The sequence below is a fragment of the Mesocricetus auratus genome, unplaced genomic scaffold, assembly GCF_017639785.1.
Source record: "Mesocricetus auratus isolate SY011 unplaced genomic scaffold, BCM_Maur_2.0 Super-Scaffold_4256, whole genome shotgun sequence".
NCBI lineage: Eukaryota > Metazoa > Chordata > Mammalia > Rodentia > Cricetidae > Mesocricetus > Mesocricetus auratus.
The window spans coordinates 63,802,110-63,828,097 of NW_024429182.1; the positions used below are offsets into that span (position 1 = coordinate 63,802,110).

Here is a 25,988-nt window from a genome sequence, read left to right on the forward strand (position 1 = left end):
GCTGGCCCGCCTCGCATCTTGGCCCCGCCCACCAGTCCGGCTGCGCTCTCTGCCACAGCCTGGCTCCCCTTCCGGTTCCGCCTCCTCCTATGTCACCCTTCCCATTGGTCTCTCGCTGCGCCGCCTGATCCAATCGCAGCACTTAGCGCCAGAATTTGAACCGCCGTTTTCGTTTGAATCGGGCGGGCGCGGCGGGCAGCCTTGGCGCGGAGCTGTCTAGGGAGGCGCTCCGGTCGCGGGCGGAGTGCGGCGGGCGGCGGGCGGCGGGCGGCGGGCGGCGGGCACTTGGGACGCGGGCGGCGGGTGTGCGGGTCGGGGCGGAGCGAAGGACGCGGGTGGCCGCGGTCAGGCCGCCGCGGCTGAGGAGCCCACGGCCCTGACGCGGGCTGGACCCGGTGAGCTGCGGCCCTGGCTGACCAGTGCTGACTGGACCGGCTGAGAAGCGGCCCCGGCGTGGGGGCACGGCGAGCTTCCCCGAGAGGCCACTCCGCCCTCGGCCGCGGTCACTCGCCTCAGACTGACGGCCGGGCGGACCATGGCGTCCTCGGCTCGCCTGGTCACCATCAAGCGGAGCGGCGGTGACGGCGCACACTTCCCGCTGAGCCTCAGCTCCTGCCTGTTCGGAAGGTGAGCGCGCGGTGGGACCTAGGTGACCCCCGGACGCGGCCCTGTCGCCCTTTGCGCCTGACGGCGTTGTCCCTGTCGGGTGTTCGGAAGTCATGCGCGTGTCCCGGGAGCTTCCCAAATGGAACCTGGATTTTACACTTGTTAGGCGCCAAGGTGACTTCGGTGTCCCGCCGCTCCTGCACTGTCGCTCTTCTGAAAACGTAGGAGAGCCCTGCTCGGGTGCTCGGGGAGAATTACCCCCCCCCTCTCTTCCCCGTCGGTTAATAACCCTCCTCTCTGAGGCCTTCCAGGCGGTTGCTTGCCTTGCCCGCCAACTTTTGCCAAGTTTGACCCTTATGGCCCATTCTGCCGATTTTAAAATGTTACCCCAGAAGGTGCTCGTCTGTTCCTAACACCATGAAGATTGGTCACTAGTTTTCAGATTTTTATTTGTCTGTTTCCCAACAGACTAAGCTACAAAAAGCAAGGACTGCCTTGTTAATGACTGCATCCCTAGGGTCCCATATGGTGCCTGATAGTTAAGATCAGTGTGTGACATAGGGTGAGTGACCAGCAGGAAGATAGAGGTTTGCGTTTGGGGGTCAGGCGAGAGTGGTAGTTCTCAGGGAGTTATTTGGCAAAGTCTGGTGAAGTCTTTTTCTGCAGTTAGTATCACTGAGAGAGGAGAGAGACATGGTGTATTTGACAGTGAACAGGACATTGAGGATTCTCTGGTCCAGAATATCTGGCGTATATATTCTTCTTGCAAGTTTTAAAAACTTCGCAAACAATTTGTGTTTTGTTGTGTGGTATTTATAGGAAGTGATATGCTTAGACTCCTGAGCAGCAATTCTCAACCTGTGGGTTGTAGCCCCCCCCCCACCCATAACACCATCAGAAAATACATATATTTACATTACAATTCATAATAGTAGCAAAATTAATTGTGAAGTAGCAACAAAAATAATTTTATGGTTGGGGGTCACCACAGCATGAGGAACAAACCATATTAAAGTGTCAACAGCATTTGGAAGGTTGAGAGATACACGACTCTAGAGGTTCATAGGAAAACAGAGAGTATGTATTTTCAGACCTTTAAAGTTCAGAATGGAGCTGTCAGTGAAACTCCTGGTTTGTGGATGGGTTCTAGAAAGATAATCTAGATACTGTTTTTCATTGCCTGGTGGATTAGTGTTTTGTATTGTGAGGACATTTGAATCTGTCAGCACGGTGTGGTTTTAAAACAACAGTGAAAAAGCTCACATGGATACCGTGTGCCATGTACACAAGTGACACTCATACAACTATGACTGAATCGTAACACAGGTGCTGGTATAGACATTTTGTGTATGCAGAAACCGAGGCACTAGTAACCTATAGCACCTTTTACACTAGTAATTTTCTGTTCTTACTTACACACACCCATATTGTTATAAACACATTAATTGTAAAGTTCTCCTAAAATGATAATAAAGCATTTCATTATTTGTGTCTTGTAAGTACAGCTATTTTTGCTTGTTTGGTTTGGTTTTGGTTGTTTAAGATAGGGTTTCGCAGTGTAGCCCTGGCTGTTCTAGAACTAGCTCTATAGACCAGGCTGGCCTTAAACCCAGAGATCTTTCTGTTTCTGCCTCCCCAGTGCTGATAATCAAAAGTGTGCATTGCCACCATCTGGCTAATATAGCTATTTATATGAAAGGTAATTGATTATGTGTTCTAGTGTTTTCTAATATAATTATTCTGAAGTACTAGAAGTTGTAATAATCTCTTATGACTTCTTAGGCTGTACTGCACCATTACACTTATAGTCTAAGCATATTAGTCAAATTCTGTTTGCTTTTTAAATTTGAGGTTGGTTGTTTTGTTTTGTTGTTGTTGTTGTTTTAGTTGCACACCCCCATAAAAACCTTACTTTTTATTATTATTATTAAGGAGTATTGAATGTGACATTCGTATCCAACTGCCTGTAGTGTCAAAAAAACATTGCAAAATTGAAGTCAATGAGCAGGAGGTAAGTGGGTTTTGGAAATCAACTTTTAAAGCTTTTGAATTTGATTTTAAGCAAATCTTTAGTATTTCCCTCTCCTCTCCACTTGTAGGCAATATTGTATAACTTCAGTTCCACAAATCCAACGCAAGTAAATGGGGCTACTATAGATGAGCCTGTGCAGCTGAAACATGGAGATATAATAACTATCATTGACCGATCTTTTAGGTAGGTAAAAACTACCTGGGTTAATTCTAAATACTGTGTTCTCTTTAACCATGAACTATTTCAACTGTGTTCCCTCTTTGGTGTTGATGGGTGTTGGAAATATCTCATGGGGGTGAGTGTGTGCGTGTGTGTGTGTGTGTGTGTGTGTGTGTGTGTGTGTGTGTGTGTGTGTTTGTGTGTATACAGGTGCTTGCACCTGTGCCTATGGAGAATAAAGGACAGACAACCTCAGGTGTGATCCTCTTTTTAACTGGCCTGGGATTCACCATGTAGGCTAGACTGGCTAGACAGCCAAGCCCAAGGGCCCTTCTGTCTTTGCTTTCGCAGTGTTGGTAGCACATCTTAAAATTCCTAGCTCTTTGACCTTTAAAGAACAATTATGTCAAACTGAGGCAATTAGGCTGGGTACTAACCCACGACTGGTATCTTTATAATAATAAAAGATTAGCACACAGAGGGAAAGCACTGTGAAGAGGCAGGAAGAGGGCTGTTGGTCACAGGAGACCCGGAGGAAGCCATCCCTACAGACATCCTTGGACTTGGACTTCCAGCCAGAACCGTGAGCAGCACATTTCTGTCACTTAAGGCACTCTGTGTTGTAATTATGGCAGTCTTAACAGACTAATTCATGACCACCAAGTCACAAGGGAAATTTATTTCTACACGTTTCTTTTGTACTCTCTTTAATCATGACTTCTTACTAAGCCACCATGATGACTGTGAAAGAGAAGTATCTTTGTAGTCTTGTTACCTGCTGGTGAGCCTCTAAACCCTATAGTTAGCACAAAACTGTGTTTGTGCCTGACTGATGCTCTTGTGTGGGTGTGTGTGATTTATAGCATGTTAGATGCTTTTGGCTTGTTTTTTCTCACAGTGTAGGTATTTCATTAACATCCACAATACATACAGTAATATGTAAGAGTATTCACCATTTATTCGTTCTTGATGGGCATTTCTTTGTGATCAACTGCCCCTACCCCCCACTGTATTTGAAAATGGTATTCTGCAACTACTGAAAGCACGGTTGCTAACTGTAGACCAGTTAAATTCACGATTATTAGGAACTATTTTTTATTTCCCTGCTTCATAGTGTAAGAGATATATTGAAATCACCTACTGAGGACTTATTTATTTTTCTTTAATTAATATCTTTTCTCTATCACTTTTTTGCTTTATATTTTTTTGATGCTACACCGGGCATATGGTTATGGACTTCTGAACATAATTCTAAATTATGCACAGAATTCTTTGTCATTTACAATATCGTCTACTTTTAGTCACATCTTTTTCCTTAGTGATTCCTTTGGATGATTAATGTAAATAAAACCAATTCCTTTTGATTAATGCTCACATAGCACAACTTTTCTACCCCCTTAATTTCAACTCTTTATAATTCTTATAGATTTTGTTGTCTCTGGGGAACCTGCTGTTTTTGAGTGGCTTCTCTTTATGTTGTTTTTTTTAAAGATTTTTTAAAAATTTAGTATGTATATAATCTGCCTGCATGTATGCCTGTACTGTGTGCCAGATGAGGGTACTGGAACACATTATATAGATGGTTGTGAGCTACCATGTAGTTCCTGGGAATTGAACTTAGGGCCTCTGGAAGAGCAGCCAGTGCTTTTAACCTCTAAGCCAATCTCTCCAACTTCCAAATGGCTATTCTTTAAATAGTCTATTTTCTTAGTTCCAACATTTTGGAGGATTTATTCGTAAGTCCTTGTAAATTGTCCTTTGTCTCTATGAACTATTTGAAGGAACATTTTTATTGACTAGACTTCTTGAAAGAAGCTTGGTTCAGCACTGTGATAGCTTGGAGGAGGGTTCCAGATGCTAGCTGTCTTTAGATCTTACATAGACAGCATTTAAATTCAAATTAGGCCAATTCACTGAGGTGCCAAAGTTTTGTTGGATACAGTAAAGGATTTCAGCTATGAATTGATCACCAATATATGTTGTGATTCTAGTGCCATCTTCCTAAGATGTGCCTTTCCTCCAGAGAGATTGAGAAACTAGTGATCATGATTCTAGAACATAGCTTTGTAGTTAGTTTTCCATTTGTATAAGTTTTTAGTATAATATATTTTTCCTAACTAAGCCAATTTATTTGTTTACGGTAATATTATGAACAAAGCCTAGAGTTTGTTCCAGGGTTTATATCTAACCCATGAACCTGGAGGTTCAAATTCTTCTCCTGATTCTCTGGGCACTGTAGGTATGAAAACGGAAATCATGAGGATGGAAGCGAGTCAACAGGATTTCCAGAAAAATCTCTTGGACAGGTGAGGAGAAATATTCAGGTTTGACTTTGATTCTTTTGTCATGGTGGGAACTCATTTATATGCTTTTATACAGCTGATTTCTCACTTTTAAGTTGGTGGCCAAGAACGGCTTTCTAATTATAGCAGAAATAATGTAAGTAACAAAATAAGGAAATAAGTTGATGGTGAACATAGTAAAAATAACTAAAATCATATTTCTTTTGCTATTCAAAAACAGAGTGCTAACTTGGTCTTATATTCTGCTAGACTTGTGTTGTGATCTCACAAGTCTGTGGTTAGACTAGCTTGAATACATAGAAATTGAAAGAAGAAATAAAGATATAACACAGGAAGAAGATGACTGCTCCTAAGTATGGTGGAAGAGGAGGTTTATTGTAGATTTGAGAGCACAGGCAGAGACAAACATCTGGAGAGTTCAGAGTGAACATGGCCTTGAGCAGGACCATATGAGGAGAAGGAGGAGGGGAGAAGAGTTCCCACCAAAGAGGGACAACTTTGGGCCGAGAGACTGGCATAGTTAAAATGATTGAGTTATATAGTGTCCAGAGGAACTTGGGGCGGGCAGCTCAGTCCATGAGCTATCGAAGTATAGAGTAGTGGATGGGGTATGCAGCCAGGAGGACCTTTTAGCAGGTAAAGACTGAGGGATGCCAGGACAACCTGGAGGCCAGCATCCGCTTTGATGGGCACCTCAGTTAGCCATTTGTCACAGGTTTGAGACCTAACAGGAATATAAAAGACATCTCATGAGTCATTTTGTCTCCTACTGATTGTGCCTGTTCATCTCTGTGTATCTAAAGTAATTACATTGTAAAAACTAAGTGCTGAAGAAGCTTCCTAGTTTAGAAGGAAGTGAGTTTAGTGTTTGTCATGTGAAGGAAGGAATTCCATCACTTAAGAATATCAGCAAGATGACTGCCACTGGTATCCTTTACTAAAGCACAATTGTAGACATGTAATTAGATTCTTAGTGGGATTCAGTAATATTAGGGTAAATCTTGAATCTGTCTCTTTTTAGAATACTAGCCAAACTACTACCATGAGTTAGCTGCAGGTCCTTGGATTTAGGAGCCTTAGAGCTCGCCTGCATTTAGCAACAGACATTTTTCCTTCAAGATCTCTGTTATATTAAATACTGCTTCTTCTTTAGAAGAACCCAGCACTCGTGAACCTATGGTGGAAGCTATTTTTGAGGTGTCCCACACATCAGCCACCATTCAACTTGTTAATAGGTTTAAGAAACTGAAATTATTGGTAGTTGTAGACCTATGGGTTATACAAGTACCACTCAATGGTTGATGAGCTATTTGTCTGGTTACTAGTTGGTTAAGTGCTAAAATTCATAGTAATATAATAGAAATTTCATGCCTGTTTAATATAATCATGTGAAAATTACAGGGATGGGAAGATAGCTCGGTATAAAGTGCTGTTTCTGTAAGCATGTGCATCTGAGGTTTGATCCCCTAGAGCCTTTGTAAAAACTGGGTGTCACGGGTGTGGTAACACATACCTCTAATTCCTATCACTGAGGAGGCAGAGATAGGATTCCTGGTGTTTGGTGAGGCTGGTCTAGCCACATTGGTGAGGTTCTAGGTTTAGTTTTGTACCCATCCCAAGAAATAAGATAGTGAGCAGTTAAGAAAAATATCCAGCATCAACTCTGTTCACAGCATGCACAAACATACATTCTTCACCTCCAAAATTATTTTGTATTGCAGAATATGTAGGGACTGTCTATTGGTACAAAAAGAGTATTGGATTTGCTATTCAGGCTCCAAATTGTGCCTGTGGATGTGCTACTCTTCTGTGTGCCTCAGCTTCCTGACTCTGATACATACCAGATACCTACCTGCTAGGAATAAGAACACAGGTATTTGTAGAACTGCAATTTAGCACATCTGGGCAGAGCATTTCCGGTAAAACTTATGGCGCCTATAGTTTTGTGCCTGTGGTGACTTAGCAGATAGAGGAACTTAATTTTAATTTTGTTTCTTCCTTCATGTGATGCTGGGAGATCAAGAAGTTCTAGAAAACATACTAGAGTGGGGGCCTAGGGAGATGGCTTAGAGATTAAGAGTGCTCTCTGCTCTTCCAGAGGACCCAAGTTCAGTTTCTGGCCTCTACAGGAACTCACACAAATGTGCCTAGATATATACATATAGGTAAATACAAAAACAAACCTTAAAATAAAAAAAAGAAAACTCTTAAGTCAGCTAAGAAGTGCTTAGGTCATGACCACTAGCTTTCAAGTCACTTGGATCTATTCTCAAGTCTCTAAATGTCATAAAGAAAAAGCATCTTGCTAAAGAATATAATTAATAAAAGGAATAATTTCATTGTTTCAACATGGCCACACTAAGAAAGGCAATTAAATTCCTGTTCTTCCCAATTTGTAGGAACCAGCACGGCGAGCCTCGAGAGCTAGCTTCTCTGCTGACTCTGGTTGGTATTGGTTGGTTTCTGTTCTGGGACTGTCTGTATCAGACCACTATGACAGTGGCAAGGGTGGGATCATGGGTATGCAGGCATAAAATTCCTGGTCTCTCAAGTTCTTAAGAGCCTGTTCCATTTAACATGCCAAACCAAAGCAGATAGATAGTTGGGTAATTTCTTCCCTAGTGCTTGCTTTTTTAGTTGTCTATGTAATCGTGAGTTGTCTGGTGGGATATGTTAATATCACTGGTTATTCAAAGCTGATGTGTTTTATCTGGATGGAAACAACATTATGAGACAAATATAAGGAGTTAAGTAATTTGTGGACTAAATGAAAAGCTAGGTTTTAAGGCAATCTAACATTAGGCACCCAATTCCAAAAATGTTAGTCATTGAGAAAATGTTGAACTTCTGTTTCTTATTTCATATTTGTTGCCAAGATGGGAAAGGTCAAGATGCTGAAGCTTCAAAAACCACTGCTTCAAGAAGATCTTTGGTGCAGGCCAAGAAGCTCCTTGGAGAAAGTTCTGCCTCAGATGGCTCAAAGGACAGTGTCACCCAAGATCCATCCAATACCTGTTCTTCAGGGCATGTAGAACAGCACAGTGGCAGAAACCTAGGAGAGTCCACTTCTGGTGATCTTTCTAAGAAGTCCAGGGCTACAGGGAGCAGTTATAGGGAACTGAAGTCTTCTCCTGCACATAGCCTTAGCAACAGCAAGAAAAATGAATCTCCCTTTGAGAAACTTTATCAGTCAATGAAGGAAGAGTTGGATATCAGATCACAAAAACCATCTCGTAGGAAGTCAGAACCACAACCTGAATGTGCAGCAGAAAAAGAAATGTGGGAGACAAAGCTATTGGTGTCATGCAAGTCAAGAGCGAAATCCAGTGGAAGCACCCCTGGCACTGCAGCCTCTTCACCCAAGGTAGGAAAGGTCTGGACTGAGACCCAGGGCAGTGCTATGGGGTCTCTTCAGACTTCCACAGAGGCTCTGAGTTCTAGCTTCTCTCTCGCTGAGACAGCTACAATGAAGACCCCGGTGCGGACTTCACAACAACTTAAGAATGAAGACTTCCATGTTAGTAGCAGAAGAGAGTCTGTGAATCTGGATGAAAGTGAAGGTGCCAAGGCAGTCCATAAGATAGTCACTCCCAGGAAGCCAGGAACTAGAAACCAAACTCCAGTGAAAGTTGAAGATGCTGACAGCCCTGCTGATACACCAGAAAATCTCTTTTCCAAAAAGAGGAGGAGTATTCCTGCAAAGGTAGAAATGCTGTCTGCAGAAACACAAAACTGGTCCTCTTCAACTCAGCACCTTGTTCCAAGTGAAAAGAAAACTCCAAAGGAGTCCTTCAACAGGCCTGAGAAATTGGCCACAGCAGCTGAGCAGATTTGCTCTGGGCTACCTGGTCTTAGTTCGGTTGATATCAGCAACTTTGGTGGCTCCATTAGTAAGTTGTTTAATTGTAGATCTACTTTCGCTAATAGATTAATATCTATCCTATGTATCATGAGTTAGCAAGGTGTTCCTTCTGTGTATAGGTCCTGAAGACTTTGCCTTTTATAAGGAGGAGTAACAGGAGGTGTAGCTAGTTTAGGGGAAAACCACTTCAGGAAAAATGTAAAAATTTTCTTTTACAAAGTAAGAGGTATAATCTTAACGGCTTTTCACTTAACTCCTGGTTCTGAATACCAGTTGTATTTTGTGAGGTTGGTCCTTGGGAATAAAGCCCAGGCAGTCCTTTGAACATCACTGAATGTACAGTAGCCCTTGGGTGTTCCACACTGTTCTTTGTTGCTTATAAGCACTTTACTATAGACACTGGATTCAGGTTTCTATACCAGCAAAGTTCTACATGCTTCCAAGATGTTAAGATTTTGTTTTTCTGCCAGTAGCCATTGATGTGACTATCCTTCGGTGACACTTATACCCATCTGCTGGTATTCCATTGAACCTCATAATGGAGTGTATGTCCTGGACAAGGGTTTATGTAGACTGTTCCCAAAGTTGTATAATAGGGTTTGGGTTGCATACACTGCCCACAGGCACTACCTAGAGATTTTTATCTGCTCATATAGTTTACTCATAAGGCAGGTCTGGATTATGTGTCAATTTAATAAGTTTCCGCAGGCCATTGCTCAGGTTCTGACTTCTCTGGTAGAAAGTGATACCTGCTGCAGATAACTTTCTTAAGCTATTTCACATGCAATTTTCAGTTTTAAGGAGAATCCTGGTTCTGTCCAGTTGAAGTACAATGCCTCTGGTTTCTCCTGAGATCTTTTAGGAAGTCCTGAGACTGCTCGTCCTTTATTAGTTTTATGAATAAAGGTGCCATGTCTCAATGCCTTCTTGATGCCTTACTTTCTAATGCTAGTTTGAATTAAGTCCTAAGTCCTAGCACAGCATATATATATATTGCTCTTTTCATCTTTGCATTCCTTCAGACAAGAGTGAGGGAATGTCTTTGAAGAGAAGACGTGTATCCTTTGGTGGTCGTCTAAGACCTGAATTGTTTGATGAAAACTTACCTCCTAATACACCACTCAAAAGAGGAGAAACACCAATCAAGAGGAAGTCACTCACCACTCACACTCCAGCTGTCCTGAAAAAAATCATCAAGGTAAGCTGGTCAGTTGGCATTGCGTTTATACCCCGTAGCTCACAGATGGTCCATGTTCCACCCAAAACCCAGGCAGAGGCAGAATGGCAATAGAGACTTTGTTTTTCTACCACTTACCTCATGCCCAGAAACAATCATAAGGGCTCTCAGGTGGTTCTGAGAAGTGAGGTTGTATCCTGGGGCACACTAACAACATTTAAAAGAATCTGAAGATAGCAGCATGTGTGGTCACAAGGGTTGATTTGATTACTTATGGAAGTATAGGGGCATTGGGGTTTTGGTAAAACATCTGTTTTCTGAACATTCAGCTCCTTGGACCTTAGACCTTCTGTCACTGTTTTGTTGCTTTTTCTTGGTGTGGCTGCATAGTTCAGTTTCCTAAAAGGTCCTGGGCCAGCTTTATTCTGTTAGTACCAAACCTTGTCTCACCTCCTGGAAGTGAGCAGTCCCTTCCATGCAGACCCCAGGGCTGATATTGGCTGGCTGAAATCAGAGTGCCTTGTTTTATTGAGCAATGATCCTGTTTTGTTCCACCAGAAATATCTCAGTTCAGACTTCACTGATACATATGTCCCCTTCCTCTGCTTAAATGAATGGGACAACTGACTCCTTTCTTATCCTAGAAAGACAGGACTTAAAAGCTATGTGGTTTGTTGTAAAGGTTTTTAATAGACACTACAGAGATGTTACCTTTTTGATCAGGTTTCTCATAAACAACAACTCTACCTTGTCAGGAACGGCCTCAGTCACCAGGGAAACTAGAGCCTCCTGGAGTAACTCCACCAACAGCAGACGGTGAAAGGCGCAGATCAAGCAGGATCTTGCCTGCTTCCAGTGACAGCAAATCCTTGCATCAGACAGACACTCCCAAGAAAGCAGGCAGGAAGAGTGGCAACCTGCCTGCCAAGAGAGCATCCATCAGCCGAAGTCAGCATGACATTTTACAGATGATTTGCTCCAAAAGAAGGAGTGGTGCTTCTGAAGCCAACCTGATTGGTTAGTGGTGTCCTGGGCAAAATATTTCAAGCTCAATTTTCTCATGCTGAGTTTTGAAAAGTTTCACCATCTTTTCCTTTTGACAGTTGCAAAATCATGGGCAGATGTCGTAAAACTCGGTGCAAAACAAACACAGACTAAAGTTGTAAAACATGTTCCTCAAAAGCAGACGAGCAAAAGACAAAGAAGACCTAATACTCCAAAGGTACAGTACTCCAGCCATGCACTGCTTTTAATCTCAATTGTCTTAAATGTATATTGTTCATGCTGTGATATTTTATCTGTCTTTCTTTTGTCTATAGAAACCTACAAGCAATCTTCACAATCAGTTTAGTACAGGCCATGCAAACTCTCCCTGTACCATTGTAATAGGGAGAGCTCAGATTGAAAAAGCAAGCATGCCTGCTCGGCCCTACAAAATGCTGAACAACTTGATGTTAAACCGGAAAATGGACTTCAGTGAAGATCTGTCAGGTAAATGCAGCCTGAACACTTGTAGTCACAGCCTTCTTGGTCCTTCTGTTTGTGACTTCCTTGGTGTTTGTTAGTTCCACCCCACCCCTTACAACCAACCACCATAGAACCCCAGTTGGGAGCTCAATGGCAGTGTGTGTAACAAACAATTGAGCCAGCTTTCTGGTGTTGTAATATTCAGAAATGAAGTTGGTTGGAAGTAACGGACAGGTCTCTATCAATTTGGGGGATTTGTGCCCTACAGGAATCAATGATGGATATCTCAAGTGCATATCCTCTGAGCTGCATGTGTACAGAAAATGTGTACATTTGTGGTGTGAGGGCAAAGGGCTCTATTACTAACTTTGTCAGAGTTGCACTGATGGCTGATCCCAGGGAATCAGTTGGTTTAGAGCAATATTAATGCTTCTTCAAAATTCCTTTTCTTTCTAGAGAGCTTGCTGAAAAGGAGCCATAAAAGAAAGTTCTTTAGAGCCACTGATTGAACAGTTTCCACTGTTTTGAGTATCAGTGAAAGTGTGACTGGATGTTTAGACTTATTCTCAAGAAAACAGATTAATTTCATGTTCCTCAGTATGTGATACTTTCTAGTTGTATAATTTGAAAGAGAATTAAGATAAGACAAAGACAAAAACAAAAAAGTAGATTAGTGCATGTGGTTATGTTATGAGTGTGTGATGAATACATACACACACATTTTTAAAAACTCGCAAAGATAAATAAGATTTTAAATACATTGTGCCTAATACAGTGGATTATCATAAATGTTCCTTCTTCCTAGACCCATTCTTAGAGTCAAACAATTCTCATCCCTTGGTGTAGGCAGCTCCTCCTATACCCTTTTCTTTTTCTCTTGGCACAGAGTCTTAATTATCCGGACTTCCTTTAAACCCACAGAGCTCCTACCTTTTTAGGGCTGCCATGCCTGGCTTGGCAGCTTCCATTTTAAAATAATAGAAAGTAAACCCCTTTAAGTATTTCAAGTAAGACCCAGAAGGCTATGGAAGAAGATTTTCTGAACAGACTAGTGTGGATGGGCATCTTAGTGGTTCCCAGACCCATTCTGTGGTGAGTGCCAGCTCAACTTCTCATTCTTTGGAGGCCAAAAGACAGGAGCATGGCACACGAGCTTTTCACAAGGCTTAATCTTCCATATGGAGTTTTGTCACTACTGCCTTTTTGGTTTTAAAGTGAATGGAGATGGCACTTAGATTATAGTGTGTGTGTGTGTGTGTGTGTGTGTGTGTGTGTGTGTGTGTGTGTGTGTGTGTGTGTGTGTGTGTTTGTGTTTTCTTGATAGATCCACTGAAAATGGTCAATGCTCTGTCAGTATTCTACAATGTGGGCACACATTATTTGTACATAGGATTTAGATCCTGAGAAACCTAGGATTTCTTGAGCACAGAACAAGGCCCTTAGGTTGTGGATTCCTGGCATATATCCCCCGAGAAGAGGTTCCCATGTCCAGCTTTTGTCCCCCTGCCAGGACTGACTTTTGAGAACTAGTGTAGAATACTATAGAGGTCAACTAAATCACTTGCTTTGCTATCCTTTTCCATAGAAGAGGATTAGAGAAACTGGATATATTTAGCTTCTCATTGGCCCCTACCCCATCCCTTTTTAAATAGACATGTTAACAAAATCACCATTTTAATGAAATGATGTATACCTGGAATCTGAGAGCTTCTCTGTCATCTAGCTTGTTCTGTGTGGGGAATGGGATAATGTAAGACATGTTTCCAATATTTTCCTTTATCAGGATTAACTGAAATGTTTAAGACTCCAGTGAAGGAGAAGCAGCAGCAGATGAATGATATGGCCTCCATTCTTTCAAATTCAGAGAATTTGCCTGAAAAACAGTTTCAAGTGACTAATTCAGAAAACAAACCTCTGCCTAGCACCTCAGAAATTTTAGGTTGGTGTATTTGTTTATTTCCACTGTTATACTTTTGAATGGGGACTTAAAGATGACTTTTTTCTTTATGGACAATACTGTATTCCTTCTGTACAATAGCTTTCTCTGGTGAAATGCCATTTCCATCTTCTCTGTTCTTCAGTAGGCTTTGCAGTGTTACTAACATTAATCATTAATCTAGCTTGGAAGGAAGAATTATTGACTCGGTTAATAAGTTTAAATGATGTCGATATACTTTTAATGTCTTTGTTATAAGAGGATGGAAGCACAAACAGTACACTTGGCCTGTCATATATAAATTACACAAATTAAGAATTATTGCAAGGATAGAGATGCAGCTCACTTGGTAGAGTGCTTGCCTGGCAGGCAGGAAAATTTAGGTTCAGTCCCTAATATTGCAAAAACTTGGTGTGGTGATGACTGCCTGTAATCCTAGTACTCGGAATCAGAAGGTCATTGCTGATTACATATAGAGTTTGATAATGGGCCCTAAACACAACACTAGAACCTGTTACTTCATTAGAATCAAGATAATAAATAACTGTTTCTGATGTTTCAGAACAAAAATTGTTTGTGTCAGGTCCATGTCATATGTCATGGCAGCCTTTAAAAGATGCTTCTTAGCCGGGCGTTGGTGGTGCACACCTTTAATCCCAGCACTCGGGAGGCAGAGGCAGGCGGATCTCTGTGAGTTCGAGGCCAGGCTGGACCGACAGCCTCCAAAACAATACAGAGAAACCCTGTCTCAAAAAGCCAAAAGAAAAAAAAAAAAAAGATGCTTCTTAAGTACCTGCTGTATCATCAAGTAACATTATAGTACAGGCTTGAGATCATGTAGTATCTTGTTATAGTAAACTATATTATTGGTTCTTAAACATTTCTTAAAGATAAAATTCTAAGCTGACCTTAGATGGTGAAAATAATATGTTCATTGTATAAATATATTTTGTTACTTATAGGAGAAAATGTGCTCTCCAGTACTCAGAATGCAGCAAAGGGACCATCTGATAAAAGTTCTGCAAGTCCTACCTTAAGGCGGAGGAGCATCAAAAATGGAAACACAGTGCAAACTCCTAAGAACATCCATGACATTACTCACGAAGAAAAGAAGACTCCAGGCTCTGTTACAGAGCTTCTGAAGACAGTATCCAGTGTGAACAAGTTAAGAAGGTCTAGAGAGCTTAGACATACACTTGTTGAAAGTATGAATGAAAACACAGAAGCGGGTGTTGCCAAGGGCATCACAGGAAGACACTTAAGGAAGACATCACTTCAAGGACAAGAAGTGCAGGACAGTGAAAACACTTCGCAAAGATTCAAGGAAATTGTTGAATTAAAGGACATTCCAGAAAAAACATCAGCTATAAGATCATGTGCCAGGGAGCAGAAGCCAACAAAAGACTCAATAGAAAGTCAGATGGTCACCCAAACAGCAGCCTGTGCTAAAGAACTACTTAATCAGGAAAAGGGAACCACAGACACACCAGAGGAATCCATGCACATGCAAAACACACCAATAAATGATGGTCAACGAGCTACAAAAGAGAAGATGGACCTAGTATATACAACCAAAGTGAAGCGCTGGTCAAACACTCCTGACAAAAAGACACAACCTCTAAAAGTCCCAGCTGGTCTTAAGGAGTCTTTTGAAACACCAAACTGCAGAGACAAAACCATAGGTGATGATAAAACCAAAGTCCTTTGCAAATCTCCACAACCCACATCAGAGAGTACCAAAACAAGCACAAAACCACGGCCCAGCATATCTGGAAAGAAAGTAGACATGAAAGAAGAATACTCAACACAAAATAAGTTTGTGGACGTGTCAGGAGGAACTAGGTACACCCCTAGAGTTCCAGAACTTCAGCACGGGGGCATCAAAGCTTTGAAGGAATCTGAAAATCAAATGGTGGACCTGACTGTAACTGGTAGCAAGAGGCTGGTAGGAAAAGCTAAGGAAAAGACTCAGCCCCTGGAAAACCTGGATGGCTTCCAGGAACTCTTTCTATCACCAGTTCCTGCTGACAAAATCACAAAAATGCCCAACAAATCTCCATATGTAGAACATATCAAAACTCCAACAAGCGCAAAGAGACTGTCCAAGACAGGTCTCAGCAAGGTGGATGTGAGAGAAGAGCTTTCAACTCTTGAGAAACCAACAAAGTCACCGGGCAGAGTCACACACACACTCACAGTACCAGTGCTGAAAGAAACTGACAGCACAGACATAATAGAAACTCCAAAGCAGAAACTGGACTTCACAGAGAATTCAACAGGATGCAAGAGAAAGGCACAGACACCTAAGAACAGGGCTCAACCCCTGGAAGACCTGGATGGCTTCCAAGAACTATTCCAAACTCCAGTTGGTGTCAGTGATCCAGTGACTGTTGGGGAAACTACAAAGTTGTCTTTGGACTCTGCACAAGCAGAACCAGTCAGAACCCCAGCAAGCAGAAGGAGACTGTCTAAGACAGTTCCTGGGAAAGAGGATTTGAGAGAAGAGCTTTCATCCCTTGGGAAACGAACAAAGTCACCAGGCAGAGCCACAGGCACACCCACAGTACCAGTGCTGGAAGAGAGTGACAGCACAGACATAATGGAAACTCCAAAGCAGAAACTGGACTTCACAGGGAATTCAAGGAGTAGGAGAAGGTCGCAGGCACCTAAGAATAGGGCTCAGCCCCTAGAAGACCTGGATGGCTTCCAAGAACTCTTCCAAACACCAGTTGGTGCCAGTGGTACAGTGACTGTTGGGGAAACTACAAAGGTATCTTTGGAATCTCTGCAACCAGGACATATCAGAACCCCAGCAAGCACAAAGAGACTGTCCAAGATAGGTCTTGGAAAGGTAGATGTAAGAGAAGAGCTTTCAACCCTTAGGAAACAAACAAAGTCACCAGGCAGAGCCACAGGCACACCCACAGCACCAGTGCTGGAAGAGAGTGACAGCACAGACATAATGGAAACTCCAAAGCAGAAACTGGACTTCACAGAGAATTCAACAGGATGCAAGAGAAGGTCACAGACACGTAAGAACAGGGCTCAACCCCTGGAAGACCTGGATGGCTTCCAAGAACTATTCCAAACTCCAGTTGGTGTCAGTGATCCAGTGACGGTTGGGGAAGCTACAAAGTTGTCTTTGGACTCTGCACAAGCAGAACCAGTCAGAACCCCAGCAAGCAGAAGGAGACTGTCTAAGACAGTTCTTGGGAAAGAGGATTTGAGAGAAGAGCTTTCATCCCTTGGGAAACGAACAAAGTCACCAGGCAGAGCCACAGGCACACCCACAGTACCAGTGCTGAAAGAGACTGACAGCACAGACATAGTGGAAACTCCAAAGCAGAAACTGGACTTCACAGGGAGTTCAAGGAGTAGGAGAAGGTCACAGACACGTAAGAACAGGGCTCAACCCCTGGAAGACCTGGATGGCTTCCAAGAACTCTTCCAAACTCCAGTTGGTGTCAGTGATCCAGTGACGGTTGGGGAAGCTACAAAGTTGTCTTTGGAATCTGCACAAGCAGAACCAGTCAGAACCCCAGCAAGCAGAAGGAGACTGTCTAAGACAGTTCTTGGGAAAGAGGATTTGAGAGAAGAGCTTTCATCCCTTGGGAAACGAACAAAGTCACCAGGCAGAGCCACAGGCACACCCACAGTACCAGTGCTGGAAGAGACTGACAGCACAGACATAATAGAAACTCCAAAGCAGAAACTGGACTTCACAGGGAGTTCAAGGAGTAGGAGAAGGTCACAGACACGTAAGAACAGGGCTCAACCCCTGGAAGACCTGGATGGCTTCCAAGAACTCTTCCAAACTCCAGTTGGTGTCAGTGATCCAGTGACGGTTGGGGAAGCTACAAAGTTGTCTTTGGAATCTGCACAAGCAGAACCAGTCAGAACCCCAGCAAGCAGAAGGAGACTGTCTAAGACAGTTCTTGGGAAAGAGGATTTGAGAGAAGAGCTTTCATCCCTTGGGAAACGAACAAAGTCACCAGGCATAGTTGCACATACACCCATAGCATCAGTGCAGCAGGAAAAAGGGATAAGAGCAATTATGGAAACTTCAAGTCAGGAAGTGGAGTCTGCAGGAAATTTAAGAGGGCCTAAGAAACAGTCTAGAACACCTAAGGAAGAGGGCCAATTTCTAGAAGACCTATTTGGTCTCCAGGGGCTCTTCCAAACACCAGACCATGGCAATGGCCTATTGGCTGTTGGTAAAACAAAAAAGAAATCCATCAATGCTCTGCAACCAGAACCTGTAATAACCCCTAAAAGCATAAAGAGACAGTCCAGGGCCAGTATGGGTAAAATAGAAGTGAAAGAAGAACTTTCAGAATCAGAGAAACATCCACAAATAGCAAAGGCCATAGACATACAACAAATACCTAACAATAGTAATGTCAGAGCATCGAAGCAATGTGCAAAGCGGAAACTGGATCCAGCAGCTAGTATGCCTGGCAGCAAGAGGCTGCGACGTGCATCTAAGGATAAGACACCATGCCTAGAAGAACTGAGTGGTTTCCAACAGCTCTTCCAAACACCAGGCCATGCTAAAGATTCACTGTCTGTTGGTGAAACCTCAAAAATGCCCACCAAATCTCCACAGTCAGGAAGCCAAATCAGTAGAAAGAGTCTCCCCAAGATCAGTCTCAAGAAAGTGGATGTCACAGAAGAACTTTCAGTACTCTGGAAGCAGTCACCAGGCAAAGCCCCCACAGCACCAGTGCAGCAGGATAATGGGATACAAGCAATTAAGACTCCAAAAGGGAAACTAGAGACTGCAGCAAATGTAACTGGGCTTACAAGACAGCAAAGAGCACCTAAGGAAAAAGTCCTACCCCTGGAAGACTTTGATGGCTTCCAGGAACTCTTCCAAATACCAGACCATAGCAATGATCCAGTAATTGGTAACAAAAGAACAAGTATGTCCTTGAAATCTCAACCAGTACTTGTTAGAACCCCACAAACCTCAGAGAGACTAGCAAAGACAAGTCTTGGGAAAGTGGGTGTGAGAGAAGATATCTCCTCTCTGGATATGCAAAAGCTTGCTGCAGGGGAGAGTGTACAAATACCCAGTCTTCCAGAAGATGATAGCAGAGGGAAGAAGGATCTGAGGAAATCCAGAACTCAGACACTGGGCCCGTCAGTAAGTGTAACTCAAAGCAAGAAGCAGCAAGGGGTACATAAGGAAAGGTCTCAGTCCCCAGAAGACTTATTTGGTCTCCAGGAGCTCTTCCAAACACCAGCCAGTCAAGATGTAATGACTGTTCATGAAACTACAAAAATGTCTTTGGAATCTTCAGAACCAGAACATATCAGAACCCCTGCAAGCACAAAGAGACTGTCTAAGACAGGTCTCGGGAAAGTAGGTGTGAGAGAAGAGGTTTCAACCCTTGGGAAACGAACAAAGTCACCAGGCAGAGGCACACACACATCCACAGCACCAGTGCTGGAAGAGAGTGACAGCACAGATATAATGGAAACTCCAAAGCAGAAACTGGACTTCACAGGGAATTCAAGGAGTAGGAGAAGGTCACAGGCACCTAAGAACAGGGCTCAACCCCTAGAAGATCTGGATGGCTTCCAAGAACTCTTCCAAACACCAGTTGGTGCCAGTGGTACAGTGACTGTTGGGGAAACTACAAAGGTATCTTTGGAATCTCTACAATCAGGGCATATCAGAACCCCAGCAAGCACAAAGAGACTGTCCAAGATAGGTCTTGGAAAGGTGGATGTAAAAGAAGAGCTTTCAACCCTTAGGAAACAAACAAAGTCACCAGGCAGAGCCACAGGCACACCCACAGCACCAGTGCTGGAAGAGAGTGACAGCACAGACATAATGGAAACTCCAAAGCAGAAACTGGACTTTACAGGGAGTTCAAGGAGTAGGAGAAGGTCACAGGCACCTAAGAACAGGGCTCAACCTCTAGAAGATCTGGATGGCTTCCAAGAACTCTTCCAAACACCAGTTGGTGCCAGTGGTACAGTGACTACTGGGGAAGCTACAAAGTTGTCTTTGGAATCTGCACAAGCAGAACCAGTCGGAACCCCAGCAAGCAGAAGGAGGCTGTCTAAGACAGTTCTTGGGAAAAAGGATTTGAAAGAAAAGCTTTCATCCCTTGGGAAACGAACAAAGTCACCAGGCAGAGCCACAGGCACACCCACAGCACCAGTTCTGGAAGAGAGTGACAGTACAGACATAATAGAAACTCCAAAGCAGAAACTGGACTTCACAGAGAATTCAACAGGATGCAAGAGAAGGTCACAGACACGTAAGAACAGGGCTCAACCCCTGGAAGACCTGGATGGCTTCCAAGAACTCTTCCAAACACCAGTTGGTGCCAGTGATCCAGTGACTGTTGGGGAAACTACAAATGTATCTTTGGAATGCCTACAACCAGAACCAGTCAGAACCCCAGCAAGCACAAAGAGACTGTCCAAGACAGGTCTTGACAAGGTATATTCGAGAGAAAAGCTGTCTCTCCTGAACAAGCCAAGAGGTTCATCACAGGAAGTCATGCATGCACTCAGACTTTCAGAAGATGATGACAGAGGAACCAAAGATTTGAAGGAATCTGTGACTCAGGCATTGGACCCAGCAGTAAGTTTAACTTTCAGCAAGAGGCGGCGTGGGGCATGTAAGAAAAGATCCCAGTCCCCAGAAGACCTTTTTGGTCTCCAGGAGCTGTTCCAAACACCAGGCTATGATAAGGATTCAGTGACAGGTGATAAGCTCACAAAAATGCCCCACAGCTCTCCGCCACCAGAGCCAATAGAAACTTCAGTAACCTTACAGAGACAGCCCAGAACTAGACTGATGAAAGTTCCTGTGAAAAATCAACTGTCAGGAGACAGAATGCTTCCACAAATGTCAGGGGAAATCATGGATATGTCTAGAGTACCAGAAGGTGAAGACAAAGGCTTTAGCACAAGGAAGCAATCTGTAAAACGGAAATTGGACACAGCTGTCAGTGTGCCCAGCAGCAAGAGGCAACGAGTTGCACGAGCAGAAAAGGCACAGACCCTAGAGGGCCTGCCTGGCTTCCAAGAGCTCTCCCAAACTCCAAGCTCGGCAATGGACTCAGTGACTATTGACAAAACTACAAAGATGCCCAGCAAATCTCCAGAGCCCATGGACACAACTTCAAAGACACAGCCAGGAAGAAGACTCAGGAGAGTGGGTGTGACCAAAGAGCCTATAACACAAAGAACGACTACAAGAGTGTTACGCGAAACCAGAAACACAACCAAAAAGCCTGTGGGTGACAGTAAAGATGTCAAAGAATTTAAGGAATCTTCACAGAAACAAGACTCAGCTGTAAGTTTAACTGGCAAGAGGAGCCAATCAAGGACACTTAAGAAGAAGACCCAACCCTTAGAGGAGCTGTCCAGCATCCAAGAGGAAACAGCCACAAGATACTCTTGTGAATCTCCACAACCAGAAAAAAATGAAACCTCAGTAGCCTCAAAGAGGCAGCTCAGAGTACGACTGTGCAAAATAGATGTGAAACAAGAGCACTCAGCACAGAGAAATCCACCAGGCAGGCAAACCAGGAGCACACTAAAAGAGCCCATAAGTGGTAGTGGAAATGTTGAAGAGCTTAAGGAGTCTACAAAGCAGAATATTGACCTGGCAGCAAGTGTGCCTGTTAACAAGAGGCCACGGAGAGTACCCAAGGAAAAGTCACAACCCCTAGAATTGGCTGGTCCCAAAGGACCAAGTCCTGCTGAGGAATCAGCAAGTGATGAAAGACCCACACAGGTGCCCTCCAATTCTCTACAATCAGAACAAGGAGATAGCCTCCAGACCTCACCAAGATGTCCCAGGACAAGACGAGGGAAAGTAGAGGTGAACGAAGTGCCTTCATTAGTGAGGAAGACAGTGCCATCATCAAGGCAAACTTCAAGATCCCGCAAGGTCCCTGAAATTGATGACAGAGACATCCAAGCTTCAAAAGAACCTGGAAAGCAGAAATTGGAAACAGTCACCAGTGTAACTGGCAGCAGGAGGCAGCTAAGGGCACCTAAGGATGGGGTTCAATCTCTTGAAGTCCTGGGTGACTCCAAAGAAGTAACTCAAATGTTAGAGCACACTGATAAACTAAGACATGACACCAGTAGCCTTAAAAGCACTCTCCAACAAATGCCAGACCCCATAAAACCTCTAAGAACATCCAGGAGAGTGCTGAGGGCCTTGAAAAAGGACACTATGGAAACAACCTTGGAAATGGTGATGGATACCAGAGACCCTGCAGAATCACAAAACAAAAGCTACACTTTACTGCCCCCCAAGAGGAAGTCTGCAAGAGATGGAAGTGTTCCAAGAACCAGAGGGGTATGCTCTGTGACTCCAAAGCAGGAAGCAACAGATGAGAAACCTGCCCCTAAGAAACAGAGGACTGCTTCCAGCAAGAGGCATGTGTCACCCGAGCCTGTGAAGATGAAACAGCTGAGAATCATGTCAAACAAAATTGAACCAGTGGAAGAGCAGATTAGCAACATTAGGGAAGAAAAGGAAGCCCAAGTAGAAAAGGAAGGCCATCCAGACCAGGTGATGGGGATGGACATAGTGGGTGCTTGTTGGGAAGGATGGGGCCCATTTTGCTACAGTTATTTGTGTGTAATGGGGTTTATTCACAGATAATCATTTCCTCATTGTTTCTATTTACCACCATTAATAGCGTTGGCCATTGAACCTTTGGGGATTTGCACAGGAACAAACTAACTCCTTAAAGTTTTCCTGTTTGAATAAGACCTAATTAAAAGTGGCTGTAGTAGTTCTCAGGGAGTGAATGAATTGCATGTTTCTTTAGTTTGAAGAATTAATCAAAGAACAGATGGGCAGTGTAGTTCTGTGTATGTAACAGTATTCAAATAAGAAACATGTTCTGGGGCTACAAAGATGGCTCAGCGACTCTTAGCATTGACAGTTCTTCTAAAGGACCCAGTGTTGTTCTTTCATTTAAATGAAAGTGCACTGTGGAACACAAGATACGAGAGATACATTAACCATAGTTTATTACAGGGCAGGAGAGCAACGTGGGGGGGGGGACTAAGAGGGTAAGAGAAGAGAGGATGAGAGAGTAAGAGCAGAGCATGAGCGAGAGAGTAGTAAGTGTAGGGGGAATCTTAAAGGGGTCCTTTACACTAGCTCTCATGGAACCCTGGGCTGACCAGAGTGCTGCCTGAGTGCATTCTGCCAGGTAATGGGCAGGCCAGTATAATGCCTGAACCTTTCACCCAGGGTTGAATTCCTAGCACCCACGTGGCAGTTCACAACTGTCTGTAACTCCAGTTCTAGTGGCCCTGACACCTTCACACCAATGCACATATTTAAATAAATTATTTAAAAAACAAACAGGTGCTAAGGTTCATATAGCCTTGAGCCTTGAGAAGGAACAGGGAATGGCACCCCTCAGATTGCAGGCCCTTGTTTCTTCTTGATCGTTAAAGGACCAGGGGCTCATTTACTGCCTGTATGGTGGGCATTCTTCAATAGTATGAACTAGTATGATTGGCATCCTGAATTTATAATTCATCAGAGATGATTATTTTTCCATAGGAACAAAGTAGCCAAGGCATTGTCCTGAATATTTTAGATGACTCTTAGTAAATGAATCAATATAAAATTTGTGGTCCCTTTAATTTTGTTTTACTTTTTCATTTTTTCCTAATGGATATTGTGATTTAACTAATTTTGTAGTTGTCTTCTCATTCCCTTAGAAAACACCTCTGTCCTCCAGATGCCGAAAGAAAACCAATGGAAAACAGCCAAGACCCAAGTTTGGAGCATCTGAAGAGAAGGTTGGGATAAAGAAAAATGAGAAGACCATGAAGACCTCCCAGGAGACAGAGCTGCAGAACACAGATGATGGAGTCAAGAAGTCTACATCTAGAAGCAAAGTCAGTGGGAAAATGTGCTTGAGGTCTGGAGGACAGAATGAAATTCCCCAGCCTCATGCAGTAGAAGAGAAAACAAGTGAGACAGATTCAGAAATCTTGGTAAAGACTCAGAAAGAGAAAGGGGTCTCTGGAGATTCAGATGTCAGGTGTTTGAGATCCACAAAAACTGGAGCCACTTTGGAGAGTGAACCTAAGCCAAGAGTAACTCGGGGTGCCAAGAAAGATATTAAAGTTCCAAAGAAGGTAAGGCCCTTTTGTTTTACATTCTACAAGACCGGGATAATATTTATGCTCAGGTTACAAAGACAAATCACAACATACCAGTAGCTCCTAGAAAGCTAGTGGGAGAAGCCAACATCCAAACCACCTACTTTCTTTTGTGTTTTGGTAATTCCACTTTGAATAGTGAATTTACCTTATTGAAGGTTTCATTCCAGGAGAGCTATGCATTCATCTAATGTCACTTTCTGATGCTTATGATGCTACTTATCATGGTTATGGATGACGTCTTCAGCCTCTCTCGATCAGCAACACTTAACTAAAATAAAGATGGCCTGGACCTCAAAAGACTTCCTTTAAAACAGCTGAATAGGGGCTGTGAGTTGGCTTAACAGTTAAAAGCACTAATGGCTCTTTCAGAGGAGCCAGATATGAGTCTCAGGACTCACGTGGCTCAGAACCATTTGTAATTCTAGATCCAGGGGATCTGATGTTCTCTTCTGCTCTCTTTTAACATCAAGCAAGTGCATGGGGCACATATATACATGAAGGCAGAACACATATAAAATAAGTAAGTTTGATTTAGTAAATAAATAAATAGGCAGAATAAACCCAAGATTGGTTGTCTCCTAGGCAAATAGAAGTAGGTGAATTTTACTCGGTAGGAAGTGTGTCATTTCACCACACAGAATCTAAGCTAATGGACTGTACTAATGTATTGTCAGTGATATGCATTGTCTCCAATGGCATGTTTACAATAAGTAGTATTCTAGGAAAATTTAAAGATAGGATGAGCAGTTACCTTTGTGGGGGTGATATGTAATTGCTCTCAATACTAAATTTGAGCCTGAACATAGTGTATTTTGAGACAACTGATGTGATAAAAGTAGCAACAATCACTGAGGCAGAGTTGTGGCCAAGTTGGCCAGTTCTGACCACTTTTAGAATAAACCAAGCAGAAGAACTAACAACACAAGAAGACCAGGGTTTCCAGATGCCACAACACATCCTGCATAGCTGGCGGGAGAGAATAAGAAGGCACAAGAGTCTAATGAGAATGTGAAGATAGAATGCTCTAGAGCAGTGGTTCTCAACCTCCCTAATGTTGCCATCCTTTAATATAGTTCCTTTAAAGCAGTTCCTCACATTGTTGTGACCCCTCAACCGTATTTTGTTGCTACTTCATGTCTAATTTTGCTGCTGTTATGATTCATAATATAAATATCTGGTATGTAGGATATCTGGTATGCCACCCCTATGAATCAAATCTACAGAAAGCAAAAGCTTTTCCTGTCTTGTGTTGGGTGGGCCCTATGTTTAACAGTACCAGGACTTCTGGTCATTTGCTCTGAGAGGCTATTGTCATCTTTTGCTTTCTGTAGATTTGATTCCCATCAGGTAGGTCTCCCCACTGCCTTAGAAGACTCACTATGCTCTTACAGCCACATAGGAGAACTCAGGACACAGTGACCATCCTCTGCCTGTGGGAAGTTATCTTTAAGACACTTTAGTTTTCATCTAAGACACCTTCAGATTCAGTTTTTCTGAATGATGCTTTCTAACTAGCAAACCGTAATGTATATTAGAACTTGTAAAAGATCAGAGTCTAAGTTTAAAAAGCTAAGTAAGAAAATGTTTCGGGGGAGACAACTTTAAGGTAAGCACTGCAAAACTAATTTCCAACTTTAAAATTAACTTTTTAAGTTTTTGTTTGTATGTATGTGTAACACGTGCCTGCCTAGAATGGTCAGCCAGAAGAGTGCATCTAATCCCTTAGATGGTTGTGAGCCACCATGTGGGTACTGGGTATTGAACTCAGGTCCTCTTCAAGAGCAGAAAGAGCCTGTAGCCACTTAGCCATTTCTCCATCCCCTCAAAGTTAATTTTTAGGCTGGACGTCTAAATGACACCTAGTAACGATTGGGAGTTTGTAGAGTTAAGCTGGTTACGAAAATCATTCCTTCACATTATTTAGGAGTTGTGTTTTTCTTCCCAAACAGGATGAAGACATTGTATACACCACAAAATTAAGGACAAGAAGTCGCCAGAATAGTAAAAATATGTAGCAAAGACATTTAAAAAGGAAATATTAAGTTAGCTTAGTGATAAATCCCAGTGTGATTTTTACCTCTTGTGTAAACTGTAAATAATACTGCCTATGTTTAAGGAAGGAAGCTTTGAGCTTTTGTGTTTATTCTCTCTTCAAACTCCAATGGAGATCATGAAGAGGGTCACCAGGGATCTCAGAGCAATAACAATTTAAAAGTGAGCAGACAGAAGTGTGGCCCTCTGTCCTGCACAATAAAGTTCTGAAGTTCACTGCC

General features: G+C 42.9%; 1 protein-coding gene across 1 annotated transcript; it reads left to right on the forward strand.

Moving 5' to 3' along the window:
* The first annotated feature begins 286 nt into the window (after positions 1-286).
* Positions 287-25,988, forward strand: Mki67 (marker of proliferation Ki-67). Its single transcript, XM_040752542.1, has 14 exons — positions 287-627; positions 2,539-2,617; positions 2,706-2,821; positions 5,037-5,103; positions 7,500-7,545; positions 7,977-8,990; positions 9,985-10,160; positions 10,895-11,156; positions 11,243-11,361; positions 11,459-11,630; positions 13,390-13,545; positions 14,505-22,093; positions 23,266-23,688; positions 25,665-25,988. The coding sequence occupies exons 1-14, from the start codon at positions 536-538 to the stop codon at positions 25,728-25,730; spliced, it is 10,377 nt and encodes a 3,458-aa protein (XP_040608476.1). The 5' UTR covers positions 287-535; the 3' UTR covers positions 25,731-25,988.